At 52.4% G+C, this 21,238-nt stretch overlaps 2 protein-coding genes across 12 annotated transcripts in view; one reads left to right on the top strand and one right to left on the bottom strand.

The window, feature by feature from the left end:
- Positions 1–1,218: 1,218 nt before the first annotated feature.
- On the top strand, positions 1,219–4,244 carry Ckb (creatine kinase B). Of its 2 annotated transcripts, XM_005068321.4 has the most exons (8): positions 1,219–1,360; positions 1,622–1,829; positions 2,013–2,167; positions 2,249–2,381; positions 2,555–2,726; positions 3,301–3,424; positions 3,576–3,765; positions 3,857–4,244. In XM_005068321.4, exons 2-8 carry the CDS (start codon positions 1,637–1,639, stop codon positions 4,033–4,035), a joined length of 1,146 nt encoding a protein of 381 aa, XP_005068378.1. In that variant the 5' UTR covers positions 1,219–1,360; positions 1,622–1,636; the 3' UTR covers positions 4,036–4,244. The 2 variants fall into 2 exon arrangements, with proteins under 2 accessions (XP_005068378.1, XP_040598353.1); XM_040742419.1 differs by having other exon boundaries at positions 2,013–2,381.
- Positions 4,245–17,395: 13,151 nt separating this feature from the next.
- Mark3 (microtubule affinity regulating kinase 3) overlaps positions 17,396–21,238 on the bottom strand; it is an 81,438-nt gene continuing 77,595 nt past the window's right edge. For 5 of the 10 annotated variants that reach the window (XM_040742423.1, XM_040742426.1, XM_040742425.1 and 2 more), the window contains 2 exons: positions 19,942–19,986; positions 17,396–17,937 (listed from right to left, as the gene is read on the bottom strand). In XM_040742423.1, coding sequence (XP_040598357.1) covers positions 17,592–17,937; positions 19,942–19,986 — 391 coding nt within the window. In that variant the 3' untranslated portion in view covers positions 17,396–17,591. The remainder of the gene's footprint in view (positions 17,938–19,941; positions 19,987–21,238) is intronic. The other 5 variants (XM_040742430.1, XM_040742429.1, XM_040742428.1 and 2 more) reach the window with 1 other exon arrangement.

Genomic DNA, 21,238 nt, shown 5'->3' on the forward strand with positions numbered 1-21,238 from the left:
AGCCGAAGGCCGGATCCTAACGTGTCTCTCCCACTCCACATTCCCTGATCTATTGGCAGAGAAGGGACATACACTGTCCTTTCTTTTGTTTTCTTTTTGTGGGGGGGCGGGGTTCGAGACAGGATTTCTCTGTGGCTTTGGATGCTGTCCTCAAACTAGCTCTTGTAGACCAGACCAGCCTTGAACTCACAGAGATCCGCCTGCCTCTGCCTCCCGAGTGCTGGGATTAAAGGTGTGCGCCACAAACGCTAGGCCAACACTGTCCTTTCCACAGGTTGGATTCCTAGAATTCCTGTGTTAGGTCATGGAGGTAGACCATTTTTTTTTCATTTTAATAAATACTGCCAAATTATTTTCCAGAAAAGATGAAGAGGCTGGCAGTTGCAGGCGGGGTGCAAATGCCTGTCTTCACACATTTCAATTCACAGCCGGCGCTGTCTGGGGTCAGTCTGCTACAATTCCCCACGCCTGGGTGTGTGGGGCTGGGGGAGAGAGACTGTTTCAGCGTGTTGGGTGCCATTAGCGAGCTTATTTTTGGCTGATGCTGTCTCCACTCCCGGTTTGCCTGCTGACTGTAGGTGCTGTCTTTGTGGGTGGGGTGGTAGGAACCGGTCCCCTGAGGAAAGGGCCAGGGGATGGAGGTCTGGATACTCAAAACCAGCCCCTCAGAGCTCAGTGTCTTGAACCTTTTAGGGTCTGGGTCCAAGGGTGTTGGCTCGGTTCATTAGATCCCGCCCAAGGTCTGAACACCCTGGGTGCTTCGGGGCTGGACCATAGCCAGACTGCGCCTCTGGTGCTGCACCAAGAACACCCAGGAGATGCCCGCGGGCACCTTGAGGAAGGTCAGTGGCTCTGTGCCATTTCGTACAGCTTGGGTGCGGTGGATGAACGCCATACCCAAAGTTAAAGACCTGGAAACTCTCGACAGGCCCCCGCGCCAAGGCGGTCCACCAGACAAGGCAGGAGGAGGGGAAGGCAGGAGACCCAGTACCAGCCGGCTTTCCAGACTCAGTTTCCCGCCCCAAGGCAGTGTATATGAGAAAGATCTAGGATACTTAAGGCCCTGGGGTTCTGCCTTCGTTACCTTGTGCGAGCGCCGCGGGGATAGCTAAACTGTGGTGTCCAGACTCGGGGACCGCTGGGGTGGGCGGCTGGGGGTGTCGAGGGCTGCTGCCACGGACAAAGCAGCGGCACCACCCCAAAGCGCGGGCCAATGGAATGAATGGGCTATAAATAACCGCCAATGGGCAGCTGGCGACGAGCCCCTTAAGAGCTCCGGAGCAGCGAGCCGACGCTGTTCGTCTGTGCTGCGCCAGGAGCTGCTCAGGCAATCTGCGCCCTCGCTGTGTCCCGCATCCCGGTGAGCGGATCCAAGGGTCAGGGGTAGCTGCTCGGGGCACCGCGCGGAGGGGTGCGGGACTGGGGCGTCACGCACGGCCGCGCTGCGGGGAGCGCGCACCGGACCCACTGGGGACCAGGGATGCGCAGGCGCCGGGAGCAGAGGATGCAGACCCCGCTGACCTTGGCGGCGTCCGGGGGGGAAGCCGCAGGGGTCCCGAGCGGTTTGCAGGTCCCCGGAGGCCGATGCGCAGAGCTCCTCTGACCCTGCGCTTCCCTGCAGCCCGCCACCGCCGCCATGCCCTTCTCCAACAGCCATAATACGCAGAAGCTGCGCTTCCCGGCCGAGGATGAGTTCCCTGATCTGAGCAGCCACAACAACCATATGGCCAAGGTGCTGACCCCCGAGCTGTACGCCGAGCTCCGTGCCAAGTGCACACCAAGCGGCTTCACGTTGGACGACGCCATTCAGACTGGCGTAGACAATCCGGGTATGCGCACCCCTGTAAGCGTCAGGCTTCCGTCTCCCCAAGAGACCCCCTGGACAAGGGTCCCTCTGCCTTTCCCTCAACCTCCAGCGGGCTGGGGTCCCCTCATCCCCTTCCCGCGCTCAGCCGCAGGGACCTCAGCTCCAGCCTGGCGGTGACGTCAGTGTCGCCGCTCCCCTCCCCCAGGCCACCCGTACATCATGACTGTGGGTGCGGTGGCGGGCGACGAGGAGACTTACGACGTGTTCAAGGACCTCTTCGACCCCATCATTGAGGACCGGCACGGCGGCTACCAGCCCAGCGATGAGCACAAGACCGACCTCAACCCAGACAACCTGCAGGTGCGGGGCGGCCGGGTCAGGGCGCGATGGGGAAGAGGGGTCTCGGCGGCGCTCACTCCCGCCCTCACTTTGCGTCCTCAGGGCGGCGATGACCTGGACCCCAACTACGTACTGAGCTCGCGGGTGCGCACCGGCCGCAGCATCCGCGGCTTCTGCCTCCCCCCGCACTGCAGTCGCGGGGAGCGCCGCGCCATCGAGAAGCTGGCGGTAGAAGGTAGGGGTCAGGTAGCAGCCGGCAGAGCAGCTGCGCTCTTATCTGCAAGAGCGTTTCCCCAGGGGACCGGGAGGGTCAAAGGTCCCAGCCTCGCGCGCGGGGACACACTGCCTGGGGTGGGGCGGCGGGCTCGCTCGCCCACCCGCCCGGGCCTTGAACTCTGCACACCGCAGCCCTGTCCAGCCTGGATGGAGACCTGTCAGGCAGGTACTACGCGCTCAAGAGCATGACCGAAGCGGAGCAACAGCAGCTCATCGACGACCACTTCCTCTTCGACAAGCCTGTGTCGCCTCTGCTGCTGGCCTCCGGCATGGCCCGCGACTGGCCGGATGCTCGCGGCATATGGTACGAGCCCTCCCCCTCTCAGTCCTCGGAGGGTGGGGCCAGGCCTGATCTCCTGGTCCCTTGCCGTGTCACCCTGTCCCAGCCCTCCGCGCAGGTGACCTTGGTCCCTCAGATGTGTGAGATTCCCTGCGCTACTGGAGGCCGCAGTCTCCAGGGATTCAAGGGTGGTGACCGGTCTCTTAGGAGCCGGCGCTTCTTGTTTTCTCTCCTTCTCACTCACAAACCCCGCCGGGATTCTGCCAGTGACGCAAAAGCCTCCGCACCGGTCCGGGCAGGGCTCCTACCCCTGCCGACTGTGAGGGCGGAGGTGCGCTTGCTTCATCGGGGGGGGGGTGTTCCGCCTACTTCAGCCCCTAGCCTGCCACACACCACGTGACTGGGGTGTGTGTGTGAGGTGCCCTGGTCGCCCTGCCTTCCTCCAGTGTTGCTGACATGGGAGCTAGCCCACACTCGCTAGAATAAACACCCCATGACTTGGGAAACTTTTTGTTTGGGGTCACCTACCTACGGTTGTCTTTGGATGTGTTTAAGACCGTATGGGGGGCGCTTTTGCTTGACTGGACCCCTTCCCCAGGCACAATGACAACAAGACTTTCCTGGTGTGGATCAACGAGGAGGACCACCTGCGGGTCATCTCCATGCAGAAGGGGGGCAACATGAAGGAAGTCTTCACCCGATTCTGCACTGGCCTCACCCAGGTCCGGCGTGGCGCCCACATCCAGTGCCTGCTCACTCTGAGGGCTTGGTACCTGGGAGGGGTCCGGGCGGATCCCAGAGTCCACATCTCCCAGGGTCCCTTAGGGCTTCCAGCCGGGCTCTCCCTCCGAACTCTCCCTTCTCCACCTCCAGATTGAAACTCTCTTCAAGTCTAAGAACTACGAGTTCATGTGGAACCCTCACCTGGGCTACATCCTCACGTGCCCGTCCAACCTGGGCACCGGACTGCGGGCAGGTGTGCACATCAAGCTGCCGCACCTGGGCAAGCACGAGAAGTTCTCCGAGGTGCTCAAGCGGCTGCGGCTTCAGAAGCGGGGCACAGGTGAGGGCAGGCAGCACAGGTGAGGGCGCCGAGGTTCAGGTTTCCTCAGTCCGGCCGACCTGCCTGTCTCCCTGTCCCCCTCCCCCCCCAGGTGGTGTGGACACCGCTGCGGTCGGCGGAGTCTTTGATGTCTCCAACTCGGACCGCCTGGGCTTCTCGGAGGTGGAGCTGGTGCAGATGGTGGTGGACGGAGTGAAACTTCTCATCGAGATGGAGCAGCGGCTCGAGCAGGGCCAGGCTATCGATGACCTCATGCCCGCCCAGAAGTGAAGCCTGGCCCTCACCACCATCAGCCTGCTGCTTCCTAACTTAATACCCGGGCAGTGCCCGCCACGCATCCCTCATGTTTGCCGCCTGGCGGCTGAGCCCTTAGCCTCGCTGTAGAGACTTCTGTCGCCCTGGGTAGAGTTTATTTTTTTGATGGCTAAGCTGTTGCTGACACTGAAATAAACTAGGGTTTGGCCTGCCCTGTCTCACGAGTTGTGCCTCTCCTTTCCTGGGGACGGTGATGTGGGGGTGTGACCTGGCCATTTGTGTCAACTGAAAGATTGCATATTAGGCATACATGGTGGAGAAGGAGGGAGGGGCTCTTGAGGCTCTCCATTCCAGCCTGAGCATCTAAGGACACTCGTGCTTGCAGGGTGGAGCCGACTGTTTCCCCAGCTTCAGCCAGAGAGGGAGGGAGTCAGAAACTTGACATGCTCCCAGTCCTCCCAGCAGCCTGACATCCAAAGGTCCCTCCTCCGCTTCCTCTCCCCTCCAGGTTACTCCAGCTCCCAATTAATCCTCTCCCCAACCCCTTCCAGCTTCCATCCTCCTCGTGGTCCCCAGGCCCAGCCCTCCTCCATCCCGATCCGATGGCAGCAGGGTCCTTCCATCTGTAGCTGGCTCTCCAGGGCCCTGGTGGTTGGGAGGAGACCGCCCTCTGCTCCCACTCATCCAGTGTTTGTGCCACGTCATCTAGGAGACAGGATAGTAGACAGCGACTCTGGGGTGACCTATCCACGCACACGTCAAGGGGGAGGGATTCCAGGGCTCTCACATCAGGGGCCCTGGGCAAAAGGCTGGGCTGTCTAAAGAGCCATCTTCCTGGTGGCTTATCCCGGCTGGGGCCCCATGAACAGATGTGCCCCACATTTGAAAGCTGAGAAAAGACCATGTCAACCAGGGGCTGGAACTACAGTTCCCCACCCCCACAGTGCCTCTTCTAAGACAATAGTCTTGTGCTGCCACCTGCTGGTCATGGCCATGACATGCTTGCCCACTAGAGATCTTGGACATTAGGACACGGTTAACGCAGACTCCAGGCCCTGGACCAATAGACTAGGAGGCAGCATTGAGCTGTGAGCTACAGAAGTGTGTCCCAGTTGCTTCTGTGGCCAGGTTGCAGCTGTGGTCTCATCTAGGTGGGGTGCAGGCTGGGGAGAACCCTAGTGTGGGGCTTGACTTCTGTGGAGTACTTAACGGCAGGAATTGGAAGGGCATCGACCTCATTGGACAGGCTGGGCACAGGACAGAGCAGGTCCCCTGAGAGTGCGAAGGGGAGGGCCTCCTTAGTGTCCAGGGATAGCACTCCTCTCCTAGGATGCCCTAATTAGCTCCTAGCTAGCACTTTTGTCAGGAAGGCCTGGGGCCCAGACTAGACCAGGATGGGGGCTGAGCAGTCGCACTGTAGACTTCAGTCTGGCGACAAAAAACAGCCCTTGGAACCATCTCCATGAACAAAAAGAGAGTTTTTGACAGGGAAGGATGCAGGCAATAAGACAGGAGCACTAGGCACAGGGGGCATGTACGACCAAAACTCTCCAAGTCTGCCGCCACACCCCCAAAACAGGAAGTGAAACACAGTACCCTGCAATGAGGTTTATCTTCCTGTAACTACCTCAGGCCTATCAAGTTCCCACCTGGAACGCTCACTGCCCTTCCTCCTGCCCCTTGAACCCAGAAGGTTCTCCCGTTGGTTCAGGCCCCTTATCACCAGCAGCGTTAGGACCAAATAGGCTGGCTGTGGCTGGGATGAGACAGACCCGCCCCACTGGAAGTGGGCACAGCACTAAGCATCTTTCTCCCCTACCAAACCCTAAGGATGCAAAGAGCTGCAGCCAGAATCCCTCTATTTGGGCCTCACCACACATTCCTCAAGGTCCCCGCGGGCAGAGTTCAGACTGGAAAGACTGTGTTTTCCAGGCAGTGACTCTCATGAGCATTTTGGATCAGCCAAGGCACCAGCACCAGCTGGCTCTCTCTAGCTCTCACTAGCTGGGCAAGACCTGTGAGGGGACTGGCGAAGGTAACCTGGGTACCTTGCCCCACGTCCCTTCCGGCCGAGCGGCATCCTGACCACGGGCCATTTCCTGGCCTCTAAGTAGGCTCAGAGCCTCAGGATTCTCCTGGGCTCTGGGGCTCCTGCCCCAAGCTCTCCCAAGCAGCAGGAGAGTTTTGGAGCTAGTGTTCTGTCTTCTGTGCTGGGCTGTAAGCTGCAGGGGAGTTGGGGCCCAAGCAGGGTTTGTATACACGGGCTCCTCCTGCCTGAACTTGCCAGACCTATGGGACTCCCTCCTCTTCCTCTGGATCTGAGATTCAAATGAAGACGCTGAGCTTGACTTTGCCCTGCTGGGGTGGAATCTGGGGGTGGATGCAGGGAGGAAGGCGCTGTGCTCTCTGTGCTCAAAGGCAGCAGGGGTGGAGGCGCAGCGCCCTGGGGCACCCTGATCACACTGTGAATCCTGCACACCTGGGATTGCCCTGATTTCCTGCCGGGAACAGCCAGAGAAGGATTTCAAGTGGGAGCCACCAACACTGCTTGGGGTGATCCTTTGATGGGGTGAGTGCTCTGTCCACTGAGACATCTTTAAGTGGGGTTCCTGACCTCCAACCTCCCCATGCTACTAGAACCTCCCAGCCCCCCACCTGGGTGCTGGTAGAATTTCTAGACACTGGCCCAGAAAGACTGCAATCCTACAGAAATAACCAGGAGACACACAGCTTAGAATGGGAAAGAACTGGCCAGGGCTGTTTACCTGCAAAAGACAAAAACATAAAAACCAAACCAAACCCCTCAGTCTACCTCACCCCTCCTACTTCATGCAGGCAAACCTCCCACTGCTGTAGACAGCCTGAGGAAGCAGAGAGGCAAGCATGGGTTATAAAACAGCTCGTACTGAGATCCCACACAGATTATGTATGGAAAAACCCCCAGAACAGTCCTTGGCTGTGGGTGGTGGGGTAACAGGTGATTTCCTTCTTTATACTTCTTTTTCCAGATCCCTTCCAGAGAACATGCATTGCTTATATAAGGCTATGCTTTTTGCCCCGTTGAGGGTCAAACTCAGGGCTCTGCACATGCCAGCTGAGTGTCCCATCACTGGGCTACATCACCAGCCCTCCTTATGTGCCTGAGGATGACTTTGAACTTTCGATCCTCCCGCCCCCATCCACCATTGCCTGGGATTATGGATGTGCGCTACCGCACCGTGTTTTGCAGTTCAGTGTTTAGGGTTAGACTAAGGGCTCTGCACTAGTCAGTGCTCTGCTGACTGAGCTATGCCCCAGCCCGGCCCCAGTAAAATTGGAAATATTTTTCTTATTTTTTAAAAATTTTTTTGGTTTTTCGAGACAGGGTTTCTCTGTGGCTTTCGAGGCTGTCCTGGAACTCGCTCTGTAGACCAGGCTGGTCTCGAACTTACAGAGATCTGCCTGTCTCTGCCTCCCGAGTGCTGGGATTAAAGGCATGTGCCACCAACGCCTGGCTTCTTTTCTTCTATTTATAAAGTTTAAGAATTTAGTGTGTCACAGTTGGTGGGACCCTCCCCTGATGGGGAAACTGAGGTTCAGAAAAGCCTAAGTCTAGGTCAAGTGGGGCTCAGTTTAGCCTTGTTGTGGGCTTACTTTCCCTGCTCTTTAACTTTGGGGCTTTCAGGACTCCTCAGGGGTAGGTCCTGCTCCTCCCAGTAGTTTAGAAGGCTGCAATTGCCCAGAGTTCCTTACACTGCACTTTTCTGACCCAGCCTGGTACTTAACAAGCCTCCCAGGCAGCTACTCATTGTACTCACAGGGTTTCGAGTTAAATCTCTCTTCTGCTGGCAAAAAGGAAAGTCGCCCTAGGAGTGGGTGACAGCCCAAGAAACAAGGCTTTTCATCAGGAGGCTGGGATCCATGTCTGAGTCAGGCAACTTCCCGCCTCGCTTTAACATGGCTTTCTGCTTTGCCGAGGACACAGAGCAAGGGCTTTGGCTGGGGCTCAGAAGTCCTGACTCCCACTCCTTGTCAGACACTGTCTCCACTTAAAAGCTGAACAGTAGCTGGGTGTGGTGGCACACACCTTTAACTACAGCACTAGGGAGGCATAGGAGGCACGCAGATCTGCGTTTGAGGCTAGCCTGGTCTATATAGCGAGTTCCAGGCCAGCCAGTACTAGATCATGGTCCCCTGGTAGCCACAAAGCTTTAGTCCTTAGATTGACATTTAAGCAGCCACCTTGGGATTCGAACAAGGCACATGGCACAAGAACCCTGTGTTTGTACCACCTAGAAACTAGGTCCTAATGGAAACTTGTGTGGTGCTTCCATCACTCCTGGGAAAGAGATGGACTGGGACCATGGTCCAAGGCTCGCAAAGGCAGCTTCAGCGCAGAACAGGGCTGCCTGTGGGTCACTGGGTTGGAATGTGGGTGGAATGAAGACCAACCTGGCTCTGGGTGGCCCCGAGGCCTATCTATACTTAGATGACTCATTAGATTGGTCCGATGGTGTCAGGCTGTTTGGTGGCTTTATGTCTAGCTCACAGCAAGGCTCCATTTTGCATAGTCTACCATGCCTATTCCAGAAAATGTGGTCCCTGCTCCAGGGGACTCTGGGCCAGGTTCACTGTTCTCTCGAGCCTGTGTTCTTGGTCACTTCTTCATCTTGGTGCTAACAAGCAGTGTGCTCACCATGCATGCCAAGGTTGTTCCAAAACAAAATCCATTCCATTGAAAGCAAAGTCTAGGTCTGAAAAAGCCCCTGACCACTCAGCCCTGTGCATATGGAAGGGGCTCAGATGGACCAGATGGTCAGACACAAATGCAGCTCATCCCATGTAGACTTGTGGACTCTGGCCTGACAGGGACCAACGCTGCCTGGGCCGGAGGCCTCACCTCTCCCTCAGTCCTGGAGAGAGGGAGCAGGCACTGCTCTTCTCTGGCCTCCAGTCAAGGAGGTCATGGCTTTGTTTTAGCAGGGTTCCAGTGTTTGCTTAAGTTCATTAATGACATTCCAAAAGGTGTCCAGACAAAAGGATGAGCAGTGTGGCTGCTCTGGGTGACAGGGTGGGTTCCCTAGGACTCACGGGATGGAGGGGGCAGGGTGACTAGCGGGCTGGGGCTCAGCCCCGGGAGAACTGAGCTGTGTCTAAGAGTCTGGGCTGTAAGAGGGTGGGGGCGGCAGGGTAGTCTGAATGGGGCCTTCTGAGGTTGGAAGGGCCACTCTGAGGTTCCTCTACCCAAGGGTTCTGGTACTGTGCCAATGAAAATGACTATCTGCTACTTCCACGACTGCTTTGAGAATGTGTCTGCATGGCCCACGCCTGCTGGCAGCTCCCTTGAGGAGGCAAGCCAGTGCAGGCCTTGCTCTAGAAGGCGTGGCAGAGTCAGGCTGCACATCAGGCCTTTCCTCCAGATCCCCGGAGCCAGGCATCTCCTACAGTGGGGTGGGGTCTGTCTTGGTCTGGGAACGGCACACATACTCCCCAGGGAGCTAGGTCAGAGCTAAGGACAGAGTGCCCTAAGAGAAGTGCGCTGTCTCACACATGCCTAACCAGGGACTTGCTGGTGTTATGGCCCCACACAGCATGAGTGAGAGATGAGCTGGGCTCTGTGCCGCCTTCCCACTACTGCTCCTCCCTCTCCTGCTGCAGACTCACTGTGCCTGGCATCTCTGCCCCGTCTCTGCCTTTGTCCCACTGGGGCTACCAGTCGGCCCCTCTCTGCCTGGATACTGAGCTTCTCAATAAGGGAGGCTACACTTTGCCCATTTTGTATCTTTAGGATCAGAGTAGCCCCTCCCTTCGCTAGCCCACAAAGTCAACAAAGAGATACATTTTAAGACTGGGAAAGCCCAGGAGCAGTTAACCAATAGAAACAAACTCTCCGTTTCCTTTCTTCTTCTGATTTTAGTCTTCAATCCTTAATTCCTGATTACTTGAAGCTCCCAAGACAGAAGACTCTGCGGCAGTTTAGGAAGCGGATGTCCACTAGGAAAAAGCAGGAGCTGTCCAGCTTCCGGAGTCCCAGGACAATGTCGAGAGTCTGGCGCTGGAGGGGGGGAAGATGGAGGGGGAAGGGGGAAGGGGGAAAAGATGGCGGCGGGATGGGCAGGTGGCTTAGCTCGAGAGGTAAGGCATGGTATCGCTAGAGCAGAAGTGTGCACAGGGCCAGCCAGGGCAAGAGGCACGGTAGTACTTGTTTCTCACTTATTTATTTATTTATTTATTTATGTATGTATGTGCATTGGTGTCTTGCCAGGGGTGTTAGGTCCCCTGGAACTGGAGTTGTGAGCAGCCATATGGGTGGATGGGTGCTGGGAATTGAACCTGGGTCCTCTGGAGGAGCAGTCAGTGCTCTTAACCACTGAGCCATCTCTCTAGCACCCTTGTTTCTCTTTTTAAGTATATTTTTATGTGTGTCTGTGTACCATACATGTCAGTGCTTGCAGAGGCCAGAGGAGGGCACTGGACCCCTTGGATGGAGGGGTCTAATTGAGGCTGCCTGGCATGGGAGCTAGGAACTCAGGTCCCCTGGAGGCGGCAAATGTTCTTGTTTTTAAAATAATTTACTTAACTTCATGTACATTGGTGTGAAGGTATCAGATCCCCTGGAACTGGAGTTTCAGACAGTTGTGAGCTGCAGTGTGGGTGCTGGGAATTGAACCCAGGTCCTCTGGAGGAAGTCAGTGCTCCTAACCACTGGTCCATCTCTCCAGCCCCCAAGGCAAATGTTTTTAACTGCTGAGCAATCTTCCCAGTCTATTTGTTCCTCTTATAGTCAGACTCCCAAAGGCCCCCAATTTATCAATGACCAGAAGTCACAAGATGGGTACTCAGGGTTCTAGAACACTAAGTGAGGAGCTCTGGGCCTGCAGCAGTCAGCGTAACCACAGCTGACATAAGAGGACCCACAGCCAACCAAAGTCAGTGCCGGGGGAGGGGGCGCGGAGGAGACAAAAACCAAACAAACCAAAGTGGTGCATTTCCTTGGCCAGAGTGTTGGGTCTAATCCACAGCTCAGGGTGAGTCCTGGGGAGATCAGGCTTTCCCATGGAGGAAGGCATGAAGGAGAACCATGGAGGAGGACCATGGAGGAGGATACGGAGGACATGAAGGAGGACATGGAGGACGACCATGGAGGAGGACCATGGAGGAAGACATGGAAGACATGGAAGACATGGAGGAGGACCATGGAGGAAGGCATGGAAGACATGGAGGAGGACCATGGAGGAAGGCATGGAAGACATGGAGGAGGACGTGGAGGAGGACCATGGAGGAGTACATGGAGGAGGACGTGGATGACATGGTCTGTGGTGTGAGGAAGCACTCACTGGCTGCTCCATGCTGCCCAAGGCCCAGGCTCACTCCTTTTTTATAGGTTGACATCCAAAAGGTAGCTTGGCGGTGGTGGTGCACGCCTTTGATCACAGTGCTCTGGAGGCAGAGGCAGGCAGGTATCTGAGTCCCAGGCCAACCTGGTCTACAGAGTGAACTCCAGGTCAGCCAGGGCTGTGCTGAGAAACCCTGTCTCGAAAACCCTTCACCTAAAAAGTGAAATCCAAATGGTACAAGACACCTGAGATGGATGATAAAAAGTAGGTATCCTAAATATGGCTGCTTATATGTCATGCCAGTATTTAGGAAGACTGCATTGAGTTTGGGACTAGACAAAGCTATATGGTGAGTTCCAGCACAGCATGCCCTACAAATCTGTCTCAAAAAACAAACAAAAGTGAACAACATCTAGGGCTGGGCGTGGCGGTTCACCTTTACCCCAGTACTTAGGAAGCAGAGGCAGGAGGTCTCTATGAGTCTCAGGTCAGCCAGCCACCCAAGGCTACACAGAGGAACCCTATCTCAAAAGACAAAGCAGCAATAATAACAAACTCAAAATGTAAGACAAGGTAGAAAAATAAACATTCTTTTTTTTTTGTTTTGTTTTTGTTTTTCGAGACAGGGTTTCTCTGTGGCTTTGGAGGCTGTCCTGGAACTCGCTTGGTAGTCCAGGCTGGTCTCGAACTCACAGAGATCCGCCTGCCTCTGCCTCCCGAGTGCTGGGATTAAAGGCGTGCGCCACCAACGCCCGGCCTGAAAAAATAAACATTCTTACCTAGCTGTGAACCATGAGCTACAACAATGACCAGCCTGGCAAGGTATAATGCCCATGTATACAATAGTAGCAAGTATGTTATGGGGGTAACACAGTTTAAAATATTTTAAAAATTAAGCTGGGTATTGTGTGTACAACTTCAATCCCAAAGGAGGCAGAGGCAGGAAGATCTGAGTGTGAAGCAAGCCTGTTCAACATAGTAAAATGGTCTCAAAATAAAAAGCAAACACTGCTGGGCCGTGGTGGCACACGCCTTTAATCCCAGCACTTTGGGAAGCAGAGGCAGGCGGATCTCTGTGAGTTCCGGGACAGTGAGGGGCTGTTACACAGAGAAACCCTGTCTCAAAACAAACAAACAAACCAACAAAAAAGTCAGCGTTGGCCGGGCGTTGGTGGCACATGCCTTTAATCCCAGCACTCGGGAGGCAGAGGCAGGCGGATCTCTGTGAGTTCGAGACCAGCCTGGTCTACAGAGCAAGTTCCAGGACAGGCTCCAAAGCTATAGAAAAATACCTGTTTCAAAAAACAAACAAACAAAAAGCAAACAGTAACTGCAAAATCATCAAAAGAACAGGCAGCTTGGTGGAGATCAAAGCGACAATACCCTGGCTGTACTCCCAGCCCAGCCTCTGATGGCTGGAAGTCAGGATTCGATGGGTTAACCGACCCCACAGCTGCTGCCTGTCTGGGGAGGACACGCAGAGACCATTTAGCCACTGAGGCTGTCCTGCCCTTTGCAGACATCTAAAGCATCTTTCCTACTTCTGCACACGCCCACTCTGCACTTCTGGTGGCCCTATTCTGGGTACTGGGGATGCAAGAAAAAGGAGCTGAAGCTTCTCTAACCCTATGCAGCCTCACACTGTGGGGTGGCAGACTGAATGCCAGTGTGGGGACAGTCCTGCAAGGAGCACTCTGGGGAGCACCAAAAGCATCCCACTTGCCTGCACCTGAGTGCTAGGCTCAACCCTCTTCCCTGGCCCCTCAGGACGACCTCACTATGAAGCTCTACTGTCCTGAAAGTTGATTTGTAGATCAGAGATGTTCCCGACTCTCCCCCACTCCCCCTGCTCGCCATGATGGGATTCACTTTTCTTACTAAGGTTCCACTGGTTGGCGATGACCTCTCTCAAGAGCTATAAAAGCCATGAGTGGGATAATCCAGAAAAGGGGTGATCCCTACCCCCTAAGTGGTTATGTAAATAAATGGCACCGGAACCCAGGCTTTGGATGTGCTCTGCTAAAGTCACACCCTGGCACGTTCTGCCAGGGCTCTTGCAGATTGGCTCTGATGTACAGGCTGTCCATCTGTCTAGTCCTTGACCAGCAGGCCCGAGTCAGATATTACTGTCTTTTGTTTGTTTATGTTTTTGTTTTTTTCTGAGACAGGATTTTTCTGTATTGCTTTGGAGGCTGTCCTGGAACTCACTCTGTAGACCAGGTTGGCCTTGAACTCACAGAGATCTGAGATCTGCCTGCCTCTGCCTCCCGAGTGCTGGGATTAAAGGCGTGCACCACCCAATGCCAGGCTTTTTGTTTTGTGAGACAAGGTTTCACTCACTATAGCCCTGGCCGGTAACTCAGAGATCTGCCTGCCTCTGCCTCCCAAGTGCTGGGACTGAAGGTGTGTACCACACCAGACTGTGCCATTCTGACTTCTGGAGGTATGTGGGAGAGGTTAGAACCATCAGTGTGCAGAGAATGGAGTCTGAACTGAGCTCAGAAGTACTAGCATGTTTAAGGCCTTTGGTTCAACCTCCAGAAAACCATACACACACACACACACACACGCACACACACACCCTCTCTCTCTTCCTCCCTCTTCCCCTCCTCTCTCTCAAAAACAAAGAAACAAACAAAACCCCAATGCTTGCCAGGCACTGGTGGCACACACCTTTAATCCCAGCACTGGAGAGGGTGAGGCAGGCGGATCTCTGAGTTTGAGGTCAGCCTGGTCTACATAGTAAGTTCCAGGACAGCCAAGACTATAAATGAAGGAGGGGTGGAAACCTCATCTGGGGAGGGAGAGTCAAGGGGTAAAAGATACAATGTGTTTCCAGACATGGTGGTCACTCTAACAATAGTTTAAGATAGCTCCAGGCTACATGAGGTTCTCTGAAAAAACAAAAATCAAAGGGATGCATATATCAGACTGTCAAAACTACCAAGGCACACACGCCACTCACCCTTTTGTGGCCTAGACAGGGTCCTGTTCGGAACAGCTGTCTTGAAGAGCGGTATGTCTGCTACAGGACTCTTGAGCTGGTGGACTGAGACCACTTATGAACACTGAGAAGAGAAGTGTGCACCACCACAGTGGGCTCTAATTCATTTTCTGCAAAGGTGCTGACCTCCGGGTAGAATGCATTTTGACATGGTCCCGCTTCATAATGGCACTCACTCTCTGGGGCCTTCTGCTACATCAACCAGAGGGGAGAAACTTGGCACCTTTGCATAGACTGGTTGTTTGCTTCCCTGCAAAGTACTTTTTAAATTCACTCTCCCCGACATCCCCCCCATGTTAAATTAAAACACAGTGTCATGTAGCTCAAGATGCCCTTGAACTCCAGACACTTGTCCCCACCTCCAAGTGCCAAGTTACATGTGTGCTCTACCTTAGGGAGCTAAATCCAAGTGGTGCCCTTCATGCTGGCCTCAGATTTCTGCACAGTGGGCCAGCATTTCCAGAGATGAAAAGAAGTCCTATTTTTTTTTTTAATGGTAGGAAAGTTAGTTGTTTTTTTTTTTTTTTACGAGACAGGGTTTCTCTGTGGCTTTGGAGGCTGTCGGTCCAGCCTGGCCTCGAACTCACAGAGATCCGCCTGCCTCTGCCTCCCGAGTGCTGGGATTAAAGGCGTGCACCACCACCGGCCGGTTGGAAAGTTAGTATTTTAACCCTAGCTTCGGGAGCATATTGCCTGCCACGTTCCCTAACTAACTTGAGATACTTCCAGGAAGTAGACAAGAAAAAAAAATTACGTGGCATTTATTTTATTTATTTTGGTTTTTCAAGATAGTGTTTCTCTGTATTGCTTTGGAGGCTGTCACTCTGTAGACCAGGCTGGCCTCGAACTCACAGAGATCTGCCTGCCTCTGCCTCCTGAGTGCTGAGATTAAAGGCGTGATTCTTTGAACCGGGGTCTTACTAGGTAATCTTGGTTGTTAAGGAACTGTTACAGAGATCAGCCTACTTTGTCCTTCCAGGTGCTCTGATGGAAGGCATGTCACCACATCCAGCAAGATTCATTCATGGAGCAAAAGCTCGTCATGACCCTTAAGGGACAGCCCAGAAGTGCTGCCCTGGTGAGGAAAGTGCTGTTTAGCAGAGATCGAGACCAAGAGCACCAGCGGGCACAGTCTGCAGGTGGAACTCCAGAAGCCCATGTGTACCTTTAAAACTTAAAAGGATATAAGCAGCTGGCAGCAGGTCAAGAGGCCAGACACCTCCTGGCTTAGCACTTCTCTCTATCGGCCTTGAATCCAGGCACTAAGACATGGTGTGACTTCAGGGTCCCAGCAGACTTGTTGCTAGGGGTCTTCTTCCTACTCTACTCCACTGCTGCTTGCCTGGCCTCACCTCCCGTGAACCTCTCGACGTGGTGTCAAGACTGCACCCCAGCTCTACTCAGTTTTGGTCTTCATCCACAGAGTCCTGAAGTCCTGGGTCTCTCCCCCTTGTTTAGCATTTGCTTCCTTCCAACCTGCTCTTCTGGGTTTCTTCCTACCCCGAGTTTCTTGCATTTCGGTCCACAGCAGCCACACTGCACAGACCACAGTCACCTCTGCCTTTTCCTTCTCACCCTGGATCAATCAAGCTGCCTCACTCAGTGTTCCCAGAGCCCCACTTAAGCCTGCTGCAGGCAACCTCCAGATGCCATGCTGTCTGAAGGTCTCTGCTGGGCTCTCTCGTCCTCCAGCTGTCCCCTTACAATGGATTCCAAAACCAGCTGCCAGAGATGGCTGACAACCACAAGCAGGGAAAAGAGGATCTAATCACATCTCCATTTCTTGCCGGCCTTGGAGATTCTCAAGATGCTCTCGTGTGTGTGTGTGTGTGTGTGTGTGTGTGTGTGTGTGTGTGTGTGTGTGTGTGTGTGTGTGTCGGGGGGTGGTGATATGCGTGTGAGCACAAGTGCCCACAAAGGCCAGAAGCTGCTAGATACGGATGCAGAAGATTAAGCCCTGGCCCTCAGCAAATGTAGTATGTACTCCTAACTGCTCAGCAATCTCTCCAGCTCCTAAGCCCCACTTCTCATTTGTGAACTGACAGCTGGAGTGCAAGTTTCAAGGAGACAGGGATCTGTGTTTTCACTCCTCATGTTGTCTTGTATGACAGTGCCTTGATCCAGGAGACAAGACAAGAAATAGCTGTGATTTAAATGCTAGTCCAGATTTCCTGCCCCAGGTAACACCTACCAATCAATCAACAACTAACTAACAACTCTGAATCAATGCAACAGTTTCCCTGTAACATTGAAACCACAAACTAAGTGTCAAGTTCATTGGCCTTCTCTGCATAACCATGTGGGTGTTGGGAAAAGCTGTAGGTCTGATTCATGTGTGAATCACAGGAGGGAGAGGAATAGCATGGAAAAACAGTTCCCTGATGTCAGGGCCTGGTGATTCCTCACGGGAAGGCATGGTCCCAAGGACTAAGCAGCTACCATTCCTCCCCAGGGACCAGGAGGGCTGGGAGAGAAGGAGCTACAGATCTAAACCGCTGGGGTCTGAAGAGCACTCAGTACTGCGTGCTTCACGTGGCCTTTGCCTTTACCCAACCCCATGGTGGAGGTCAGCAGCATGCTTCAGGACTGCCTACTCAGACTGAGGCTTCAATACACCATTAGGAGACAGTGCAAGATTTTACTGAGAAAAAGTGAATTTTTAATTATCTTGTGAATCTACTTAGAAAAACACACACAAGCAATGTTCACAACTATAAATTTAAACCTTTTGCACTAAAAAACAAAACAAAAACCAAAAAAAAAAAAAAACCACAAAACAAACACAAAACCACAGGCATGAACTGTAAACCTGTATTAATTATCAACTAGTCTTAAGGTTAATTCTTAGCAGTAATTCAGTATTTTCCTTCTTGGCAATTGTAATGTTTTAGCACCAAATGATCTCCCACAGAGGTACTAGTAATGCTGGCTGCCAGTGTAAGGAGATGTTTCCAATACAGTGCTTCCCACACACACCATCCACTCACACCACACACAGGAGTCATGTGCAGATGGTGTCCCACTGACTCCCAGGGCAATGGAAACAAGACAGAGGCAGGGGTCACAGACTTTAATGTAGTGCATTCGTAGAAAAGGCCAGCCTTCGCTCCCAGGCGTGCTCTCATCCTCAGACTTTAATGTCATGATTTAGAAGATGCAGACGTTATTGCCTAAATATTACTCTATACATTTCCATCAGTGTTCTGGAAAACACCTTAAATTGCTACTTAATTTACACCGTAATTACTGTGCTACAGCTTTAGCTCATTGGCAATTTTGGAAGCAATATTTTTGAAAGCTATGGATGTCCCTGATATCCGTTTAAACCGGACTCCATTCAGAGACAGTCTTGGCAGCTTACAGACTTCCATCTCCCACTGCACCAGGTTCTCTGCGTGCCCGTCGCCATGGACACAGAAGAGCAGGAAACGCTCCCTCTGCTCATAGTCGCAGTTACTGGCATCCAGCACTTTGCGGATCTCCCGCATCATATCGCTGGGATCCATGGAACTAGTGGTTTTCATGCTCCAGGTGAAGCGCAGGGAACGAGGTTTTGCCTCTTTGTGTTCATCCTTTTGTTCCGAAGACACATTGCGACTGAAATGCACAGGGCAGGGTGGTTTTTAATTGTACTAGAAAAAGAATCTTCTACCTTAGCTAGCTGGTTACCCATCCCTTCAGTGCAAATGACAATCGACCCCACGCACCTCACATATACCTAGAGGCATACATCTATATCCCCGACTGCTAAACATAAAGACTGCACACAAAAATCTACAGGGCTGGAAAATGTGCAGGAGCCCCCTGTACTGGAAATCCTTTGAAATGAGGCAAAGCAGGCAGAGTTCACTGCTGCACTCGGGTGAGTGCTGCCCAGCAATCCTGCTCTTTCACCCACAGCTTCTGTTACTACACTTATGCTTGCCACAAGTTCCACAGCAGCCAGTGCTCAGAGGCTGACTTGGCGTTCCCGGCTTAGCATCACTGCTCCTCAGTTAGGTGCTGAGGACACAGCTCGGTCAGCCATTCTCTGTCACCACCATCTATCTGGTTGTTTCTCTATTTTGTTTTTAATATTATTTATTTATTTACTTATTATTCTTTACTGGATGAGTGCTCTTTCTGCATGTAGTGCTGCATGACAGAAGATGGTTGTGGGCTGCCATGTGGGTGCTAGGAACTGAACTCAGGACTCTTAGCCACTGAGCCCTCTTTCCAGCCCTTGTTTCTCTATTTTGATAAAATTCCAATTTCATAGTTGAAAATATCCAGGCCATGCTCCTGTGGTACCAGCCACTCAGGAGGCTGAGAAAGAAGACTCACAAGAGCCTAGGAGCTTGAGGTGAGCCTGTGTAAGCGAGGCCCATCTCAAAATAGGAAAAAACAAACACTACGAATACCACAACTCAGATGATCTAATCTTAATGAAACAGACGGAAAAATGAAACACTACAGCCCACTTGTCTGTGGAGAGCCGAGATGACTGGTCTGCACGAGTCGAGGGCTCAAAGCACAACAAAATTGCTACGTTAGACACCCACAGGTCACACAGGCAAGCACGAGCTTGGCAACATGTTTGGGATCAGGAACCCTTACTTGAGGAGGCAGAAACAGCACAAAAAAACATGGGCAGTCGGCTGGAGTCACAGGAGGGAACAGTAATGGTGCAGACCAGGAGGCCTGGTCACATACAACTTAGTGAAGTTCAGTGGGACCAGAAGCAGAGGTGTTTGTGTGTCCTCTATTTTTGTGGAGATGGGGCTTCATGAGGCTCAGATGAGCCCGACCTCCTGGTCCTCCTGCTCTATATCCCAAGTACTAGGACTATAGGTGCATGCTATCATGCTTGCTGAGTTTTTGTTTTGAACAGGGACAATGCTACCAAATGCACAGAGGCAGGAAAGTGCAGAGTGAAATCAAGTCCCACCCTAGAGCATGGGCCCACCACACTGGGCCAGAGTGGCCCTGAGCAGTGCTTGCATGGCAAGCCTTGTCTTGTTCCATACCACCTTCCTGTTGTGGGTGGGGCAACACATATGGGGAGGCAAAGCTGGCTCTAAGCTGGGACCCTTGAAACGGCAGCTGACACAGCGCCCCGGGCCTCATGGGCAGGTGGTCAAGCAGCAGGTGCCAATGAAGGTGTTCACATGGAACCCTGCACCAGAGCTTGCTCTGGAAAGTGCAGGAGGAGGCCTACCACTAGAGACGGAATCCTGAGCCCATCTGGGATTCCATAGTCACACAATGAGAGCTACATTTTTTAATGCAAACATAAACTTACATAATCATCATTTTAAAAGAAAACACCACCTCAGCCCTCCCAACCTTATTCAAGGCATCAAGACAAGTGGGGTTGAGCTCAGGAAAGCCTTCACGGCACACCAGTGCCCTCTCATGGCTGCTGGCTTGCAAAGCAGTTCCCTAGGTCCAGCAAGCAGAGCCAGCAGCCTCAAGAACATTCTAGAACTAGAACCTTGATACTGCCCCAACCAGGCCCACTGTACTTAAGTGAATAACCAGAAAACAGCATTGATCTTCTCTGCTACAACAATGAAATAGGTAAGTACTTAAAATATTTGAAATAAAAAGCATTTCCCTCACCTTGAGCCCTCATATCTCCCGTTCCTCTCATATTCAGTTGGAAGTCTCAATGGACAGAACGCAGAAGCAGAGGAAAGTGGGAAAGAGAAAAGAAATCTTATACGCTGTCCACAGTCACCCGTTCACCAACACAAACATCACATAATGGATTCAGATGGAATCAGTTCAAACTCCTCCTGCATCTGACTGCTGCTGCTGGGTTGTCCACGAGGACGCAGTCATGGAAAGGGAAGCTGCGTGTTCACATCAGTTTCTTCCTGCTGTGCACACTCATGACTTTGGACCAAAGCTGTTCTGTTCTGTGTTCTATTCCCATGCCACACAGTATACTTTCCATTAAAAAATAAATGGGGTCATCAGTAGACCTCACATTCAAATATAACACATTTGTCCAATGAAAATTTGCTATTTGGGAAGGTCACCCACCATGAAGTGGCACTTGCAATAAATAAGAGATGTTTCATAAACACAAAAATGTAGCCCGGCCTTCCTGAGAGGCACAGGCAGGCAGTAACTTAAAAAAAAAAAAAAAAAAAACCAAACCAAAACAACAACAACAACAACAAAACCCCATCACCAACTACAGGGTCTCTCTATGTAGCCTGGTTGTCCTGGTCTTAGGATTCATGTAGACTAGGCTGGCTCATAGAGCTCTGCCTGCCTCTGCCTCCCAGCTGATGTTAAGACGTGCACCACCATACCTAGCTAGGAAGCAACCTTAATGGCAGTGTTTCTACTTTGTACGTGCACATTCCAAGGACATCAGCACCAAAAATATTAACCCAACCGGAACCCCTCTTACTATCATGCTCTGGAGGATTTTATGTTCACTTCCAACATCAGAGTATTAGTCACTTCGTCATTTTATAGCCTCTGCCAACTCAATTCTCAGTAAAACAAAAGTGATGACTCATTCAATTACCACTTACCTTCTGCATGCTTGAGGCTAAATCATTAATTGTACACTTGATTACTGAACATCTCATTCTTTAAAAACAGCAGCATGCTAAGTGCTATTAGTACCAAGACAGAATTATCTGGGTGCTAAATCACTCTACTGAAGAAAGAGTGCACAGGGCATGCACAGGCTTCTGCTGAGTGGGCGCCACAATCCCTTTCAAAGGCCCACAGAGTTAATCTATTTCTTTCCAGTTTCCTTCCAAGGATATGAGAATTTAGTTCTTAGCAGAAAGTTTAGTTTTAAAGAAAAGAAAACAACAACAAAAAAAAACAGGACCAAAAAGCCAAACCTGATGTTAATTGCAGGAGCCATTTGGGGAGGGTGGGGTGAGGATTG

The sequence above is a fragment of the Mesocricetus auratus genome, unplaced genomic scaffold, assembly GCF_017639785.1.
Source record: "Mesocricetus auratus isolate SY011 unplaced genomic scaffold, BCM_Maur_2.0 Super-Scaffold_15014, whole genome shotgun sequence".
NCBI lineage: Eukaryota > Metazoa > Chordata > Mammalia > Rodentia > Cricetidae > Mesocricetus > Mesocricetus auratus.

Coding starts and splice junctions, on each gene's coding strand:
- Ckb (XM_040742419.1), top strand. CDS start 1,637: ATGCCCTTCTCCAACAGCCATAATACGCAGAAGCTGCGCTTCCCGGCC. Junction 2,382..2,554: donor CGAGAAGCTGGCGGTAGAAG/GTAGGGGTCAGG, acceptor TGCACACCGCAG/CCCTGTCCAGCCTGGATGGA. Junction 2,727..3,300: donor CCGGATGCTCGCGGCATATG/GTACGAGCCCTC, acceptor CCCCTTCCCCAG/GCACAATGACAACAAGACTT.